Here is a 19,372-nt window from a genome sequence, read left to right as displayed (position 1 = left end):
GAACCAGAGAAGTTCTGGTTCTGATCCACTGGACCCTCCTCAGCCACCAGAACCAGTTTGATCCAGTCTGGGTTGCTCACACCGCCACCATCAGGGTTAAAGTGTTTCTGCAGGTTTACTGGTTTAACTGGATCAGAACCGGGCCTGCTTGTTCTGATCCAGTTCATAACGACATTAGAGGTTCTGATGGTTTATTGATTTTATTTCAGGTCCAAACATCAAAGAATAAAATCTGATTATTGATGAAGATGATTAGATGAAGAGAAGCAGCCGGGCCACCAGAACCAGAACCGACCCACAGAACCGGGCCAGATGGAGAACTGGATCCTCCTCTGAGGTGTTCTGGTTCTGGGTCAGATGGTCCAGTTCAGCACGAAGCAGGGGGAACCAGAACCTCCATCCGGGCTCAGCTGGTTGGAACCAGAATACGACCTGGAAGAGAAACAATGGACCGGGTCAGAACCTGGTACTGGTACTGGATCTGAACTGGTTCTGCTCTAGTCTTATGCAGGTTCTGATTCTGTCCTGGTTCTGGTTCTGGTTCTGACCTCTGGCCTTCCTCTTGTAGTAGATGAATCCAGCCAGAGACAGGATCAGACCCAGGATCAGTCCTGAAGCTCCGATGGCCAGTTTGTTCCTCTCTGAGTCCGGCATGGACGGTTCTGAGGGACAGAGAGGACAGGAGGACAAGTTAGGACAGGAGGAGGACAGATAGAGACAGGTGGACATGTCTCTACTTGTCCCCAGGTAAAAACAGGTGGACAGGTGTCCCTCCCCAGGTGTCTCCATCGTCCTTCTTACCCCAGTCGGTGACCAGAGGCTCCTTCAGGCTGGCGTGTTCCACCCTGCAGGAGATCCGCTCTCCAGACCTGCAGAGACAGGAACAGAACCGGGTCAGAACCAACAGAACCGGGTCAGAACCAGCAGAACTGGGTCAGACCTGAGAGGTTCTACTGGTTCTGGTTCTAGTAGTTTTGGTTGTAATGATTCTGTTTCTACTGATTCTGGTCCCAGTGTTTCTAATGGTTCTACTGGTCCCGGTTCTGGTTCTGACCCACCTGGGCGTGTACTCCAGCGTAGAATGGACCTGGTAGTACCAGTCTCCGTCCTCCATCTCGTCAGTGGTGGTGACGTCTGATGTCACTTCCTGTCCGTCTCTCAGCCACCGGACCTTGATGGTTTTAGGGTAGAAATCATAAACCCTGCAGACCAGCATGGAGGGGTGGTGGCCAGCAGGGGGCGTCCTGGAGTACAGTCTGACTGTAGGCTCAACTGGAGGATCAATAACAGGTTATTGGTTTGTTATTAAGGTCAGATTGGGATCAATACATGATTCATTCTGATGATCATTGGATGTAACAGGAAGTATTTATATTATTATATGTATATTATCAGTTTCTGTATTGATTATTGATGATAATACCAGTTTAACTGAAGTTGCTGGGGGGAAATGAGACCAGATTATTATTTACTGGTTATTGATCCAAACTGATCAGTTTTATATAGTTATCAATAATAAATATAAACAGACCAGAGTTCAGATAAACTACAGTTATAGATAAATAATAGATGATCAATAATAGATCTGGATGTTATAGAATGTGTCCATCTATAAGTTCAATATTTATGTTTATATTTATTATCATTTTATTTTTCCTGATTGTTTCCAGATTTAATTGATTCTTAAAAGTTTCTGATGTTATAAATATTTCTATAGATTTAATATTGATTAACTAGTAGTATTATTGATCACTAATATCAGCTGATCAGATCCATGATCAAAGATCAATATTGATCATTTGATGATCAGATCAGACTTTAATGTTAATCAATAATAAGTGATGATTGAAACATCCAGTTTAATGATCATCAGTCAGAATCGATCAGAGGATCAATGAGGAAACGATCAACTCACCTGATTTAGTCAGAGCGTTCTGGTAGTAGATACCAATGTTGTGCTGGCAGTAGGTCTCCTTGTCAGCCTTCAGCCCAGCGATGTATGAAGTAAGGCTGTTCCAGTAGTTCGCCTGCTTCACTCCCCACTCTGTGTATCCAACAAACTTCCCCCAGCTAGTAGTGAATCTGGCATATTCCAGCTTGTTGTAATAGTAGGAGACGATGTACTCGATGTCCTTCAGCTCAGTGGAGTTAAAATCACAACGAGCCGTAGCAAAATAGTCAAATCCAGCTGGAAGCAGAACCTCAGAGTTAATCAATCACATTATTGATTACTGATCATCTTCTGGAAAAGGATGAAGTGGAAAAATATTTATTGATTATTAACATATTGATCACTTTCCTGATTAATCCAGCTGGACAGGAAGTGACATAAAACATGAGCTGATCAGACTCATTGATCTTCTGAGCAGCTGATAAACAACCAATATTGATTATAGTGATCCGATTATTTATCTTGGTTTACATTGGTTATCAGTCAATTATTGATCAGATTATTGATCCTTCCAGCTTCACAGATCACATTTTAAACTTTGATTATTGATAAACATATAAAATGATATATTGATCACAGTGATTATCGGTTATTGATCGTACCTGCAGAGTTGATGGTGATGATGACCAGCAGCCAGCCCAGCGCTGATGGATCCATGTCTCTCTGTGTCTCCCAGTCAGAGGAACTAACTGGTTCTGATGGGACCGGCTGTAAAAACCAGAACAGAGTCACATGACCTCTGACTCACTGGTTACCGGGTAGAAGAGGCTGGAGATCAGAGAGAGGACCGGGTTCTGGTTCTGCTCCAGTTCTTATTTAAATCTGATTTAAATTATTGATCAGTGGTTCTGATCAAAACACCAGCAGGTCCAGATACTGAATGAAACCAGAACCAGAATAAACCCTATAAAAATATTGAATAGACCAGGTCAGAACCAGATACTGGACCCAGATGTTGGGTCAGAATGGAAAAGGTTAAAGGTCAAATTATAGAAACAGGAAACCATCTGACTTTTATGATTTATTTTTATTTTATTTTCTGAACTTAAGGGTTCATTGATCGTGTTGCTTCCTCCTCTAATCTATAATCAGCTGAAGACACTTCTAATAAATATATTGATTATGAGATGAAACTGAATGCATAGAATCAGTAAAATATGTAAATATTATTAATTATTGTCCTGCTTTATGTGTTTGAGCTTCAGCTGATGATCATTAAAGTAAATAGAAAAATAAAGCAACTAAGCTGAATAAATGTAACATTAATAACAGAAGTTATTGGATGTTTTTTCTGTATTATTAATAAATATGTTCAGTTTCTCCATATTCGATCAGCTGATCAGAACCAGATGAATCCACTAAATCCTCTTCAGACCTGCTGGTTCTCATCTGGTTCTACTGGTTTAGAACCAGAACCAGTTCTTGGTCTCCAGCAGCTCCAGCCTTCCTCTGCCTAGCTCCTGATGACGTCACAGCCCTCCTGCCCTCTGATTGGCTGCTCCCAGCGTTTGGTTCCAGCAGCAGCTTCAGTTTCTCTCAGAGTCTCTGAGAGTCTGAATGATGAAGATGAAGCTGCTCCTCTTCCTCTGTGGGGTCCTCTGGGTCTCTGCTGATGGTGAGTTACTCTGGTTCTGATCAGGTTCTGACCGGGTCCAAACCGGTTCTGATGGACCTGCTGGGTTCTGGAGGTTCTGCTGCAGGTTCTTCATCAGTTTCTCTCTCTGTGTTTTAGTTCAACATGAGGACCTTGCTATCATGGGATGTTCAGACTCTGATGGAGAGGGCATGTTAGCTCTGGATGGAGAAGAGATGTGGTACGCCGACTTCAAGAAGAAAGAAGGAGTCGTAGCTCTGCCTCCGTTTGTTGATCCTATGACCTACCCAGGGTATTATGAACAAGCTGTGGGTGAACAACCAATCTGCAGATCAAACCTGGGTATGGCTCGTAAGGCTTTGAAGGACATCCCTCTGGAACGAGGTAAAGACCAATAATTATTCAAACTGATTGATTTTCCCCTCTGATCAGCTGATTGATAATCTGATCATTATTAATAAATCACAATAAGTTTAATAAGTTAATTCCAGTCAGTGAGGAAACATGTCAGATTTCGTACTGAGTTTATATTGATCTAATATTATTGCTCTATTGATTGATTATTAGTCAGTAAAATCCAGAGTTTGTTCCTCAACATTTTATTCCATGTGAACATTTTCATATTCAGCATCTCTTCATCGGCTCCATTTAACTAATTAAACATAAAACTATAATGTTTCCTGTTAACTTTATTTCATCTGACAAAAATGAGAACAAGTTAAAGTTAAACTATTTATTTTTCAAACTTAAAAAGTAAAAATAAATTACAACCAAAAATAAACCACCAAACTAAATAACTAAATAACTAAATATTCCCCACAGAGCTTCAGTCAGTCAGGATTATTGGAAATAAATCAGTAATATATCAATGTGATCTTTATCTGTGAGTATTAAACAATAACATAGCAATGATATTAATTAGTGGAAACCATAACAGAATAAAACTGGTTATGCTGAAAACATCAGAGCTGATGATCTGGATCCAGTTCTGATCCGGTTCTGATCAGTCAGAAAGTCTGTTACATCTTAAGTGAAATGACTTTTTAATAAATTTCCTTTAGGATTCAGTTCATGTATAAAAGACAACAGACGGATGTTGTTTCAAGGCTTTTTATGAAAATTTACATTCAACATCCCAGCTGATCGTCTATCAAACTGTACAGCATTATGCTCTACATATTCAGTCATGAACATGTAGACGCCTCATGGAGCGGGTCAGAGGTCATGGAGCGGGTCAGAGGTCATAAAGCAGGCCGGCCTGTTGCTGTGATACGTCACAGCGTCCGCCATATTGAATGTGGCATCTCTCCCAGTAAGCTAATACAGGTAAATGGACCGAACTTCACAAAGTTCTACAAAGTATTTTAAATTAATTCCTGTCATTGACACATTTTCTCACACATTAATATATTTGGCAAAGAAATGACTGAAGCGAGTTTCTAACTTTTGATGTGATTATTTAATGTTTTGGGGCATTTCTGAATAAAGAGCACAATGTTTTATTTGATAGAAATGATTCTGATCATTTTTATATTAACATTGATGAACAGAAACATTTTTACAGTGTTTAAATAACATATTTACATAATTTAATGTACATTTAACATTTCAAGACAAGAAAAAAATAATTTTCTTGTATTCTTTTTATTTTATTATAAAGACAATAAACTTTGATAAATCAATCATTGTCAAACATTAGCTACACATTTTTCTTATTTTTTCAGAAAATATATATTTATTACAGTTTTATGTGAACTCTGCTATGGATATCATGGAGAGAACAAAGGCCTTATAAACTAAATTATTTTTATTACATAAACGGTCCTAATATCCCAGTACACAGTCAGTGAACCAGTTCTGCATTAAGATCCTCACTGAGCTCTTTATCACTTTAAGAGCCAAACAGCAATTTTAATATTTTCCTTTTCATTATTTTATTAGCTAAAACCCAACATGTTTTTTCTTGGTTCTCTCTGAGTGACAGGTTTTATTTCTAACTGTCTCTAAATGTGGCCTGTTGTCCGTTGCAGCATCTCTTTCATGTCAGTAAGTTCAGATGCTCAGACTGAAACCTGCTGCAAAGCAGAAAGAACTGATTCACAGACGAATGATGATGCAAACATTGACATTAGATTCAGTTCAGCCTGTTTCATACTGGGATATTTATCTGGGGGCAAAACTTTAATAAATTCTGTGGTTTTTTCTCCAAACTTTTCATTCTATCATCCTCACAAAGTCCAGTCACCTCCAGCTGTGAAGCTGCTGCACCAAGAGCCTTTAAACAGTCTGAGTCTGCAGTGAAAGAGTTAATGATGCTACAGTTCAGCTCAGAAAACCTTCCTGCAGATTTTCAGTCAATGTTGCATATCAGGTTGTTTTCACCTCTGATGCTGCAGTTGGTTTGACAAGGATGGAAATGGGTCAGGTTCCTTCTGAGGGTGGAGAGAGAACAGCTTCACTTTAATACATATGAACACATTTTGCAGGTCAGGCAGCATTTTAGGCTTTGATTGGAGATCCAAGTTCAGCTTATTGACATGATTCAACACGTCGACTAGAAAACCCAAATCTTCACACAGTCATCCAGTTGGAGGTTGTATGACTGGTGGTATAAAAACTGCTTCCATTAAAGGTTGGTGACATGAATCAATTATGATACGGCCAAAAACAAGACTTCATCCTGACCAAAACACCTATTAATTACAATAAAGGTTTTTCAAAATTATCATGTTACGATTAATGACACCTACTACCTGACATCTCTGCATACTAGCTAAAATCTCTGCATACTAGCTAACATCTCTGCATACTAGCTAACATCTCTGCATACTAGCTAACATCTCTGCAAACTAGCTAACATCTCTGCATACTAGCTAACATCTCTGCATACTAGCTAACATCTCTGCAAACTAGCTAACATCTCTGCATACTAGCTAGCATCTCTGCAAACTAGGTAACATCTCTGCATACTAGCTAACATCTCTGCAAACTAGCTAACAGCTCTGCATCTTAGCTAACATCTCTACATACTAGCTTGCATCTCTGCAAACTAGCTAACATCTCTGCAAACTAGCTTACATCTCTGCAAACTAGCTTGCATCTCTGCATACGAGTTCACATGTCTGCAAACTTGCTAACATCTCTGCAAACTAGCTAACATCTCTGCATACTAGCTAACATCTCTGCATATTAGCTAACATCTCTGCATACGAGCTAATATCTCTGCATACTAGCTAACATCTCTGCATATTAGCTAACATCTCTGCATACGAGCTAATATCTCTGCATACTAGCTAACATGTCTGAAAACTAGCTTACATCTCTCCATACTAGTTAACATCTCTGCAAACTAGCTAACATTTCTGCATACTAGCTAACATCTCTGCATACTAGCTAACATCTCTTCAAACTAGTTAACATATCTGCATACTAGCTAACATCTCTGCATACTAGCTAACATCTCTGCATACTAGCTAACATCTCTGCAAACTAGCTAACATCTCTGCATACTAGCTAACATCTCTGCATACTAGCTAACATCTCTGCAAACTAGCTAACATCTCTGCATACTAGCTAACATCTCTGCATACTAGCTAACATCTCTGCATATTAGCTAACATCTCTGCATACTAGCTAACATCTCTGCATATTAGCTAACATCTCTGCATACGAGCTAACATCTCTGCATATTAGCTAACATCTCTGCATACGAGCTAATATCTCTGCATACTAGCTAACATGTCTGAAAACTAGCTTACATCTCTCCATACTAGCTAACATCTCTGCAAACTAGCTACCATCTCTGCAAACTAGCTAGCATCTCTGCAAACTAGGTAACATCTCTGCAAACTAGCTAACATCTCTGCAAACTAGCTAACAGCTCTGCATCTTAGCTAACATCTCTACATACTAGCTTGCATCTCTGCAAACTAGCTAACATCTCTGCAAACTAGCTTACATCTCTGCAAACTAGCTTGCATCTCTGCATACGAGTTGACATGTCTGCAAACTTGCTAACATCTCTGCAAACTAGCTAACATCTCTGCATACTAGCTAACATCTCTGCATATTAGCTAACATCTCTGCATACGAGCTAATATCTCTGCATACTAGCTAACATCTCTGCATATTAGCTAACATCTCTGCATATGAGCTAATATCTCTGCATACTAGCTAACATGTCTGAAAACTAGCTTACATCTCTCCATACTAGTTAACATCTCTGCAAACTAGCTAACATCTCTGCATACTAGCTAACATCTCTGCATACTAGCTAACATCTCTTCAAACTAGTTAACATATCTGCATACTAGCTAACATCTCTGCATACTAGCTAACATTTCTGCATACTAGCTAACATCTCTGCATACTAGCTAACATCTCTTCAAACTAGTTAACATATCTGCATACTAGCTAACATCTCTGCATACTAGCTAACATCTCTGCATACTAGCTAACATCTCTGCAAACTAGCTAACATCTCTGCATACTAGCTAACATCTCTGCATATTAGCTAACATCTCTGCATACGAGCTAACATCTCTGCATACTAGCTAACATCTCTGCATATTAGCTAACATCTCTGCATACGAGCTAATATCTCTGCATACTAGCTAACATGTCTGAAAACTAGCTTACATCTCTCCATACTAGTTAACATCTCTGCAAACTAGCTAACATCTCTGCATACTAGCTAACATCTCTGCATACTAGCTAACATCTCTTCAAACTAGTTAACATATCTGCATACTAGCTAACATCTCTGCATACTAGCTAACATCTCTGCATACTAGCTAACATCTCTGCAAACTAGCTAACATCTCTGCCTAAATCTCTGCATACTAGCTAACATCTCTGCAAACTAGCTAACATCTCTGCAAACTAGCTAACATCTCTGCAAACTAGCTAACATCTCTGCCTAAATCTCTGCATACTAGCTAACATCTCTGCATACTAGCTAACATCTTTGCATACTAGCTGACATCTCTGCATGCTAGCTAACATCTGCATACTAGCTAACATCTTTGCAAACTAGCTAACATCTCTGCAAACTAGCTAACATCTCTGCACACTAGTTAACATCTCTGCATACTAGCTAACATCTCTTCAAACTAGTTAACATCTCTTCAAACTAGTTAACATCTCTGCATACTAGCTAACATCTCTGCATACTAGCTAACATCTCTGCAAACTAGCTAACATCTCTGCCTAAATCTCTACATACTAGCTAACATCTCTTCAAACTAGTTAATATCTCTGCAAACTAGCTAACATCTCTGCAAACTAGCTAACATCTCTGCATACTAGCTAACATCTCTTCAAACTAGTTAACATCTCTGCATACTAGCTAACATCTCTGCATACTAGCTAACATCTCTGCAAACTAGCTAACATCTCTGCAAACTAGCTAACATCTCTGCCTAAATCTCTGCATACTAGCTAACATCTCTGCAAACTAGCTAACATCTCTGCCTAAATCTCTGCATACTAGCTAACATCTCTGCATACTAGCTAACATCTTTGCATGCTAGCTGACATCTCTGCATCCTAGCTAACATCTCTGCAAACTAGCTAACATCTCTGCAAACTAGCTAACATCTCTGCATACTAGCTAACATCTCTGCATACTAGCTAACATCTCTGCAAACTAGCTAACATCTCTGCAAACTAGCTAAAATCTCTGCCTAAATCTCTGCATACTAGCCAACATCTCTGCAAACTAGCTAACATCTCTGCCTAAATCTCTGCATACTAGCTAACATCTCTCCATACTAGCTAACATCTTTGGATACTAGCTGACATCTCTGCATCCTAGCTAACATCTCTGCAAACTAGCTAACATCTCTGCAAACTAGCTAACATCTCTGCATACTAGCTAACATCTCTGCATACGAGCTAACATCTCTGCATATTAGCTAACATCTCTGCATACGAGCTAATATCTCTGCATACTAGCTAACATGTCTGAAAACTAGCTACCATCTCTGCAAACTAGCTAGCATCTCTGCAAACTAGGTAACATCTCTGCATACTAGCTAACATCTCTGCAAACTAGCTAACAGCTCTGCATCTTAGCTAACATCTCTACATACTAGCTTGCATCTCTGCAAACTAGCTTACATCTCTGCAAACTAGCTTGCATCTCTGCATACGAGTTCACATGTCTGCAAACTTGCTAACATCTCTGCAAACTAGCTAACATCTCTGCATACTAGCTAACATCTCTGCATATTAGCTAACATCTCTGCATACGAGCTAATATCTCTGCATACTAGCTAACATCTCTGCATATTAGCTAACATCTCTGCATACGAGCTAATATCTCTGCATACTAGCTAACATGTCTGAAAACTAGCTTACATCTCTCCATACTAGTTAACATCTCTGCAAACTAGCTAACATCTCTGCATACTAGCTAACATCTCTGCATACTAGCTAACATCTCTTCAAACTAGTTAACATATCTGCATACTAGCTAACATCTCTGCATACTAGCTAACATCTCTGCATACTAGCTAACATCTCTTCAAACTAGTTAACATCTCTGCATACTAGCTAACATCTCTGCATACTAGCTAACATCTCTGCAAACTAGCTAACATCTCTGCAAACTAGCTAACATCTCTGCCTAAATCTCTGCATACTAGCTAACATCTCTGCAAACTACCTAACATCTCTGCAAACTAGCTAACATCTCTGCAAACTAGCTAACATCTCTGCCTAAATCTCTGCATACTAGCTAACATCTCTGCATACTAGCTGACATCTCTGCATGCTAGCTAACATCTGCATATTAGCTAACATCTTTGCAAACTAGCTAACATCTCTGCAAACTAGCTAACATCTCTGCACACTAGCTAACATCTCTGCATACTAGCTAACATCTCTTCAAACTAGTTAACATCTCTTCAAACCAGTTAACATCTCTGCATACTAGCTAACATCTCTGCATACTAGCTAACATCTCTGCAAACTAGCTAACATCTCTGCCTAAATCTCTACATACTAGCTAACATCTCTTCAAACTAGTTAATATCTCTGCAAACTAGCTAACATCTCTGCAAACTAGCTAACATCTCTGCATACTAGCTAACATCTCTTCAAACTAGTTAACATCTCTGCAAACTAGCTAACATCTCTGCAAACTAGCTAAGATCTCTGCCTAAATCTCTGCATACTAGCTAACATCTCTGCAAACTAGCTAACATCTCTGCCTAAATCTCTGCATACTAGCTAACATCTCTGCATACTAGCTAACATCTCTGCATACTAGCTAACATCTCTGCATACTAGCTAACATCTCTTCAAACTAGTTAACATATCTGCATACTAGCTAACATCTCTGCATACTAGCTAACATCTCTTCAAACTAGTTAACATCTCTGCATACTAGCTAACATCTCTGCATACTAGCTAACATCTCTGCAAACTAGCTAACATCTCGGCATACTAGCTAACATCTCTGCATATTAGCTAACATCTCTGCATACGAGCTAACATCTCTGCATACTAGCTAACATCTCTGCATATTAGCTAACATCTCTGCATACGAGCTAATATCTCTGCATACTAGCTAACATGTCTGAAAACTAGCTTACATCTCTCCATACTAGTTAACATCTCTGCAAACTAGCTAACATCTCTGCATACTAGGTAACATCTCTGCATACTAGCTAACATCTCTTCAAACTAGTTAACATATCTGCATACTAGCTAACATCTCTGCATACTAGCTAACATCTCTGCAAACTAGCTAACATCTCTGCCTAAATCTCTACATACTAGCTAACATCCCTTCAAACTAGTTAATATCTCTGCATACTAGCTAACATGTCTGAAAACTAGCTTACATCTCTGCAAACTAGCTAACATCTCTGCCTAAATCTCTGCATACTAGCTAACATCTCTGCATACTAGCTAACATCTCTGCAAACTAGCTAACATCTCTGCCTAAATCTCTACATACTAGCTAACATCTCTTCAAACTAGTTAATATCTCTGCAAACTAGCTAACATCTCTGCATACTAGCTAACATCTCTGCATACTAGCTAACATCTCTGCAAACTAGCTAACATCTCTGCAAACTAGCTAACATCTCTGCCTAAATCTCTGCATACTAGCTAACATCTCTGCAAACTAGCTAACATCTCTGCCTAAATCTCTGCATACTAGCTAACATCTCTGCATACTAGCTAACATCTTTGCATGCTAGCTGACATCTCTGCATCCTAGCTAACATCTCTGCAAACTAGCTAACATCTCTGCATACTAGCTAACATTTCTGCATACTAGCTAACATCTCTGCATACTAGCTAACATCTCTGCAAACTAGCTAACATCTCTGCAAACTAGCTAACATCTCTGCATACTAGCTAACATCTCTGCATACTAGCTAACATCTCTGCAAACTAGCTAACATCTCTGCAAACTAGCTAACATCTCTGCAAACTAGCTAACATCTCTGCCTAAATCTCTGCATACTAGCTAACATCTCTGCATACTAGCTACCATCTCTGCATACTAGCTAACATCTCTGCATACTAGCTAACATATCTGCATACTAGCTAACATCTCTTCAAACTAGCTAACATCTCTGCATACTAGCTAACATCTCTGCATACTAGCTAACATCTCTGCAAACTAGCTAACATCTCTGCATACTAGCTAACATATCTGCATACTAGCTAACATTTCTGCATACTAGCTAACATCTCTGCATACTAGCTAACATCTCTGCAAACTAGCTAACATCTCTGCAAACTAGCTAACATCTCTGCATACTAGCTAACATCTCTGCAAACTAGCTAACATCTCTGCCTAAATCTCTGCATACTAGCTAACATCTCTGCATACTAGCTACCATCTCTGCATACTAGCTAACATCTCTGCATACTAGCTAACATATCTGCATACTAGCTAACATCTCTTCAAACTAGCTAACATCTCTGCATACTAGCTAACATTTCTGCATACTAGCTAACATCTCTGCATACTAGCTAACATCTCTGCAAACTAGCTAACATCTCTGCAAACTAGCTAACATCTCTGCATACTAGCTAACATCTCTGCATACTAGCTAACATCTCTGCAAACTAGCTAACATCTCTGCAAACTAGCTAACATCTCTGCAAACTAGCTAACATCTCTGCCTAAATCTCTGCATACTAGCTAACATCTCTGCATACTAGCTACCATCTCTGCATACTAGCTAACATCTCTGCATACTAGCTAACATATCTGCATACTAGCTAACATCTCTTCAAACTAGCTAACATCTCTGCATACTAGCTAACATCTCTGCATACTAGCTAACATCTCTGCAAACTAGCTAACATCTCTGCATACTAGCTAACATATCTGCATACTAGCTAACATTTCTGCATACTAGCTAACATCTCTGCATACTAGCTAACATCTCTGCAAACTAGCTAACATCTCTGCAAACTAGCTAACATCTCTGCATACTAGCTAACATCTCTGCAAACTAGCTAACATCTCTGCCTAAATCTCTGCATACTAGCTAACATCTCTGCATACTAGCTACCATCTCTGCATACTAGCTAACATCTCTGCATACTAGCTAACATATCTGCATACTAGCTAACATCTCTTCAAACTAGCTAACATCTCTGCATACTAGCTAACATCTCTGCATACTAGCTAACATCTCTGCAAACTAGCTAACATCTCTGCATACTAGCTAACATATCTGCATACTAGCTAACATTTCTGCATACTAGCTAACATCTCTGCATACTAGCTAACATCTCTGCAAACTAGCTAACATCTCTGCAAACTAGCTAACATCTCTGCCTAAATCTCTGCATCCTAGCTAACATCTCTGCATACTAGCTAACATCTCTGCAAACTAGCTAACGTCTCTGCAAACTAGCTAACATCTCTGCCTAAATCTCTGCATACTAGCTAACATCTCTGCAAACTAGCTAACATCTCTGCAAACTAGCTAACATCTCTGCATACTAGCTAACATCTCTGCATACTAGCTAACATCTCTGCATACTAGCTAACATCTCTGCATACTAGCTAACATATCTGCATACTAGCTAACATCTCTTCAAACTAGCTAACATCTCTGCATACTAGCTAACATCTCTGCATACTAGCTAACATCTCTGCAAACTAGCTAACATCTCTGCATACTAGCTAACATATCTGCATACTAGCTAACATTTCTGCATACTAGCTAACATCTCTGCATACTAGCTAACATCTCTGCAAACTAGCTAACGTCTCTGCAAACTAGCTAACATCTCTGCCTAAATCTCTGCATACTAGCTAACATCTCTGCATACTATCCAACCCAGACTGATCCACCATCAGTCGTTCTGCTCTGAACCATCCTGGATCTGTTTCTTCAGATCAGGTTCAGCTCCTGTCCCTCCTTCTCACCCCCTGGTTTCTCCTTCTTACCCCCTGGTTTCTCCCCAGATGCCCCCTCCAGCCTGGTGATTTACTCCAGAGATGATGTGGAGCTGGGAGAGAAGAACATCCTGGTCTGTCACGTCTCTGGTTTCTATCCGGCTCCGGTCAACGTCTCCTGGACCAGAAACGGTCAGAAAGTGACTGAAGGAACCAGCATCAACATTCCCTTCCCCAGTAAGGACAACAGCTTCACCCAGATCTCCAGGCTGCAGTTCGTCCCTCAGCTGGGAGACATCTACAGCTGCTCAGTGGAGCATCTGGCCCTGAAAGAACCAATGACCAGGACCTGGGGTGAGGAGACTTTGACTAGACCGGAAGCCTGAATAGGAACGTTTAGTTAAATGATTAACCTGATTAAACCTGATTGAATCAAACATCCTGATGTTTCTTGTCTCTCCAGATGTGGAGATGGACAATCCTCAGTCTGGTCCCGGTCCGTCCATCTTCTGTGGAGTCGGTCTGACCATCGGCCTGCTGGGAGTCGCTGTGGGAACTTTCTTCCTGATCAAAGGGAACGAGTGCAGCTGATTGGCTGCAGCTGATTGGCTGAAGCTGATTGGATGATGGTTTATCAGTGATTCATGTTCAAACTGTTTTTTTCATTCTTCTTCACTCTAATCAGTTTTTCTTCATCATTGATGTAAATTTAATATAAACTGTTGTGAAAGTTTAAAGTTGACTTTAAATCCTTTAATTCATAGAAAACTGCAACATTAAACTATTAACTGATGTTTTTATCTAACAGAATAAAACCTGCTGTCAGTTTGTTTCTGTTAATAAATGATTTATTTCTACCAGTTTCCTGTCCTTCATCCAGTCCAGCTGGTTTCTGTGTTTCCATCAGTAGATCATAAAGCCGATCCTCTGGTTCCATCATCTGTTCTCTATAATAACTTTAATGCAAAATGGAGTTTATTTTATTATAAATTAACTCAGCAGCAGTTTCCTGCTCTGCATGTTTCTAGTTTTCTCCATGAGTCTCCAGGCTGATGGAGCATCGATTCGCTCTATTCGCCGTCCACAGGAAGTCATGATAGCAGCTTCCTGTGGTGGAGGAAACCTGGTCAGCTTGGTGCACTGATGGTGTTCTGGGGTCACGGTGTGGTGACCTTTGACCTGCTAGATGGTTATCCTCAGCCTGAGTGATGAAAAGCTGGACGGTTCACTGGTTCTGCTCCAGTAGCTCCAGTTGCTTTATAATAATCCATTTTCCTCTTTACTTTGTGTTTGTTCTGACAATGTGAAGCTGAATCCAGCCGAAGTTTCACTGCAGAATATTTCATAAAAGTTGTTTAATTTAAACATTTTAAATCTCTTCTGGAAAAATACCGTGACATGTAGCCGCTCCCAGTGGGCGGGGCTTGTTGCTCCAACGCCTGAATCAGACGCTGACGTCTGATTGGCTGATAGATGATGAGCCTGGTGTCACCATGGCTGATTTATCAATATACTTCATGTTTACCACTGCCACAGTTTTTATTTATTGACATTAACAAACGCATTCATGTCAGATATTAATTTAATTCCTTATTTCATTTAAACACAATGATTATTAAATTGTGTTTTTCTGACATTAGAATATAGAAAAGGTTTTAACATATTTGTGATGTAAATATAACTGGAGATCATGAACAGCAAGAAGTGATGGAGAGAAACTGACCTGAGAGGAGAACTGATATAAAAAAAAAAAATTCCCTTCTCACCCTCTGTGGGTGGTCTCTTTCATCCTCTGAGCTCGGGTCCTCCACCAGAGGCCTGGGAGCTTGAGGGTTCTGCGCAGTATCTTGGCTGTGCCTAGAACTGCACATTTCTGGACTGAGATGTCTGATGTTGTTCCTGGGATCTGTTTGAGCCACTGCTCCAGTTTGGGGGTGACTGCCCCGAGGGCCCCGATGACCACAGGCACCACTGTGGTCTTCACCTTCCAGGCCTTCTCCAGTTCCTCTCTGAGGCCCTGGTATTTCTCCAGTTTCTCCTTTTTCCTGATGTTGTGGTCACTTGGTATTGCTACATCCACCACAACGGCTTTCCTCTGTTCTTTATCCACCACCACAATGTCCGGTTGGTTCGCCATTACCATCTTGTCTGTCTGGATCTGGAAGTCCCACAGGATCTTAGCTCGGTCATTCTCCACCACCTTTGGGGGTGTTCCCCACTTTGATCTCGGGGCTTCCAGTCCATATTCTGCACAGATGTTCCTGTACACTATGCCCGCCACTTGGTTATGTCGTTCCATGTACGCTTTCCCTGCCACCATCTTGCACCCTGCTGTTATGTGCTGGACTGTCTCAGAGGCCTCCTTGCACAACCTACACCTTGGGTCTTGTCTGGTGTGGTAGATCTGAGCCTCTATTGCTCTGGTGTTTAGGGCCCGTTCCTGGGCGGCCAGGATGAGGGCCTCTGTGCTGTCCTTGAGTCCAGCTTTCTCCAGCCATTGGTAGGATTTCCTGATATCAGCCACTTCAGTTATTTGTCGGTGGTACATCCCATGTAGGGGCTTGTCCTCCCATGATGGTTCCTCCAGCACCTCGTCCTCTGTTCCCCATTGCCTGAGACATTCGCTGAGCACATCGTCCGTTGAGGCTTTGTCCTTGATGTATTTATGGATCTTGGATGTTTCATCCTGGACAGTGGCTCTCACACTCACTAGTCCTCTGCCTCCTTCCTTACGGCTCGTGTACAGTCTCAGGGTGCTGGATTTGGGGTGGAACCCTCCATGCATGGTTAGTAGCTTCCGAGTCTTAACGTCCGTGGCCTTCATCTCTTCCATTGGCCAGCTAATTATTCCGGCAGGGTATCTGATTACTGGCAAGGCATAGCTGTTTATTGCACGGATCTTGTTCTTGCCATTGAGCTGGCTTCTCAGGACTTGCCTTATTCGTTGGAGGTATTTGGCTGTGGCTCCTGTCCTTGTGACCTCATCGAGGTTGCCATTTGCTTGTTGTATTCCCAGGTACTTGTAGCTGTGCTCTATGTCTGCTATTGTTCCTTCTGGGAGTGAGACCCCTTCTGTGTGGACGACCTTCCCTCTCTTTGTAACCATCCGACCACACTTCTCTAGTCCGAATGACATCCCAATGTCAGTGCTGTAGATCCTGGTGGTGTGGATCAGTGAGTCGATGTCTCGCTCGCTCTTGGCGTACAGCTTGATGTCATCCATGTAGAGGAGGTGACTGATTGTGGCCCCATTCTTAAGTCGGTATCCGTAGCCAGTCTTGTTGATGATTTGGCTGAGGGGGTTCAGGCCTATGCAGAACAGCAGTGGGGACAGAGCATCTCCTTGGTATATGCCACATTTGATGGACACTTGTGCAAGTGGTTTGCAGTTGGCTTCAAGGGTGGTTTTCCACAGCCCCATCGAGTTTGCAATGAAGGCTCTTAGAGTCCTATTGATGTTGTACATCTCTAAGCATTCAATGATCCAGGTGTGTGGCATTGAGTCATAGGCTTTCTTGTAATCAATCCAAGCGGTGCACAGGTTGGTGTGTCGGGTTTTGCAGTCTCGAGCGACTGTGTGGTCTACAAAGAGTTGGTGTTTGGCTCCTCTGCTGTTTATGCCGATGCCCTTCTGTGCCGTGCTCATGTATTTATCCATGTGTCCGCTTATCTTAGCCGCTATGATGCCTGACATGAGCTTCCATGTTGTAGAGAGACAGGTTATTGGTCAGTAGTTGGATGGGACTGAACCCTTTGAGGGGTCCTTCTGGATCAGGATTGTACGCCCTTCAGTTAACCATTCAGGGTGAGTCCCATTTTGTAGCAGCTGGTTCAGTTGAGCTGCCAGTCGCTCATGGAGGGCAGTGAGTTTCTTTAGCCAGTAGGCATGGATCATGTCAGGTCCTGGTGCTGTCCAGTTTTTCATACCCGAGACTCTTTCTTGGACATCTGCCACAGTGATGGTTACTGGGGCTTGTTCAGGGAGGTTGCTGTGGTCCTCTCGTAGAGAGGTTAGCCACTGTGCATAGCTGTTGTGGGACGCCTCCCTTTCCCATATGCATATAGCTAACTGTATAGCTCAGTGGGTAAGACACCAGTCTACCACCCGGGAGACCGGGGTTCGAATCCGGGCTGGGGCAAGTTACAACAGTGCAATTGAGCTATGCAGTGTGGGTCCTTAGGCAAGACCCTTGGAGCTATATAGCCTACCTCATACAATGAGAGACACTGATAAGCATGACATGCCGGCTCAGACGTCGCCCGGCCAAACAAGGTCTGCGTCAGGTGCTGGGGAACCAGAGCACCTTGATGAAAAATGGGCTACTGGAACAAGACGGAAATGGGCGAGAGACGAAAACATGGATCTGTTGGAATGCTACTACTCAAGTAACCCTAGTCAGAGGGGTTACATGCAAAGACTGAGGGTGGAATGGTTACTTCGACACCCAGAGTCTACAATGACTGCCAAACAACTAGTAGCTCAGTGCTCCAACATCCGCAAACGGCAACTGCTATCACAACTTGAGATTGACGAGGTACAACACAAATGCTACAGCAAAAGGGAGGAGCCCAAAGGTAAGGTCAGGGGGGAGTTAACTACAACTATGAATAAATCTGTTACAGAAACCATGTGATATGTCACTGAAACTAGAAGTTACCGTTTCTAAGCTAGCTGTGGTAGGTAACACAGGAAGTGACCTTATTGCTGCCACTGATCTCTTTCCTGTGGACATTTAGCCTCATTGTTTACATCAGAGATCAGCTGATTGATCTGAATATTAGAAAGATCAGAATGTGACACGCCCACTCTGGTTCACAGAACCAATCAGAATGAACCTGGTTTACCTTCAGACCGGCCAATCAGAGAGCCGCTGGTGATGATGTCAGTTACCAGGTGGAGGACAGAGAGTCCCAGTGTTACAGTCTGCTGCTGCTGGAAACATCTGGAGAGGAACCAATCAGAGGGCCAGCTGTCAGTGAGTCATCATGATGATGATCTGTAGGAGAACCAATCAGGATCCACCATCTGGTTCTGATCCTAATGACCCAAAGCAGCTCCTCATTGGACCAGGTTCTGGTTCCCATCAGGTCCTCTAAGTATCTGCTGACCAAATAAACCTGGAAGGTGAGAAAAAACACAACCAGTAAATTTCACTGGTTTATAGTTTCCTCTTTATCTCCAGCAGCTGAAGGTCAGAGGTCATGTTTACTGATCACATGATCTCAGTTCAGCCTGACATGATAAACATGATGATGTCATTAAACCACATTTATGATTCAGATTCAGTTTAAAATACTTTATTGAACATTAATAATTCATGATGTTTTAACCTTTTAACCTCTACAGACTGTCAGCCTCCAGGCTGTTGGACCTTCAGAACCAGCAGAACCTCAGCAGAGTGAACTTCCTGTTGATCAGCAGCAGGTTGACCTGCAGGATGACCTG

At 41.5% G+C, this 19,372-nt stretch overlaps 2 protein-coding genes across 2 annotated transcripts; one reads left to right on the top strand and one right to left on the bottom strand.

The window, feature by feature from the left end:
- Positions 1–181: 181 nt before the first annotated feature.
- Positions 182–2,680, bottom strand: LOC106908749 (H-2 class II histocompatibility antigen, I-E beta chain-like). Its single transcript, XM_088015651.1, has 6 exons — positions 2,554–2,680; positions 1,916–2,188; positions 1,059–1,272; positions 802–869; positions 549–662; positions 182–432 (listed from the first exon to the last, which is right to left on the bottom strand). The coding sequence occupies exons 1-6, from the start codon at positions 2,606–2,608 to the stop codon at positions 407–409; spliced, it is 750 nt and encodes a 249-aa protein (XP_087871777.1). The 5' UTR covers positions 2,609–2,680; the 3' UTR covers positions 182–406.
- A 741-nt stretch (positions 2,681–3,421) lies between these two features.
- On the top strand, positions 3,422–14,786 carry LOC106908750 (H-2 class II histocompatibility antigen, A-U alpha chain-like). The gene is made up of 4 exons (XM_088015654.1): positions 3,422–3,566; positions 3,684–3,929; positions 13,996–14,280; positions 14,390–14,786. The coding sequence occupies exons 1-4, from the start codon at positions 3,509–3,511 to the stop codon at positions 14,515–14,517; spliced, it is 717 nt and encodes a 238-aa protein (XP_087871780.1). The 5' UTR covers positions 3,422–3,508; the 3' UTR covers positions 14,518–14,786.
- Positions 14,787–19,372: the final 4,586 nt, after the last annotated feature.

This window comes from Poecilia mexicana, unplaced genomic scaffold (assembly GCF_051168715.1).
Source record: "Poecilia mexicana isolate PSO_F unplaced genomic scaffold, ASM5116871v1 scaffold_18, whole genome shotgun sequence".
In the NCBI taxonomy this organism is placed as follows: Eukaryota; Metazoa; Chordata; class Actinopteri; order Cyprinodontiformes; family Poeciliidae; genus Poecilia; species Poecilia mexicana.
Note: the sequence above shows the minus strand (reverse complement) of the source record. Positions and strands in the feature narration are given on the sequence as shown.

Excerpts from the sequence above, each read along its gene's own strand:
- LOC106908749 (XM_088015651.1), bottom strand. The coding sequence starts at position 2,608 with ATGGATCCATCAGCGCTGGGCTGGCTGCTGGTCATCATCACCATCAAC. Across the intron at positions 1,273-1,915 it reads GAACGCTCTGACTAAATCAG|TTGAGCCTACAGTCAGACTG; the intron begins GTGAGTTGATCG and ends TTGATCCTCCAG. Across the intron at positions 870-1,058 it reads ACGCTGGAGTACACGCCCAG|GTCTGGAGAGCGGATCTCCT; the intron begins GTGGGTCAGAAC and ends CTGTCTCTGCAG.
- LOC106908750 (XM_088015654.1), top strand. The coding sequence starts at position 3,509 with ATGATGAAGATGAAGCTGCTCCTCTTCCTCTGTGGGGTCCTCTGGGTC. Across the intron at positions 3,930-13,995 it reads GGACATCCCTCTGGAACGAG|ATGCCCCCTCCAGCCTGGTG; the intron begins GTAAAGACCAAT and ends GTTTCTCCCCAG. Across the intron at positions 14,281-14,389 it reads ACCAATGACCAGGACCTGGG|ATGTGGAGATGGACAATCCT; the intron begins GTGAGGAGACTT and ends TTGTCTCTCCAG.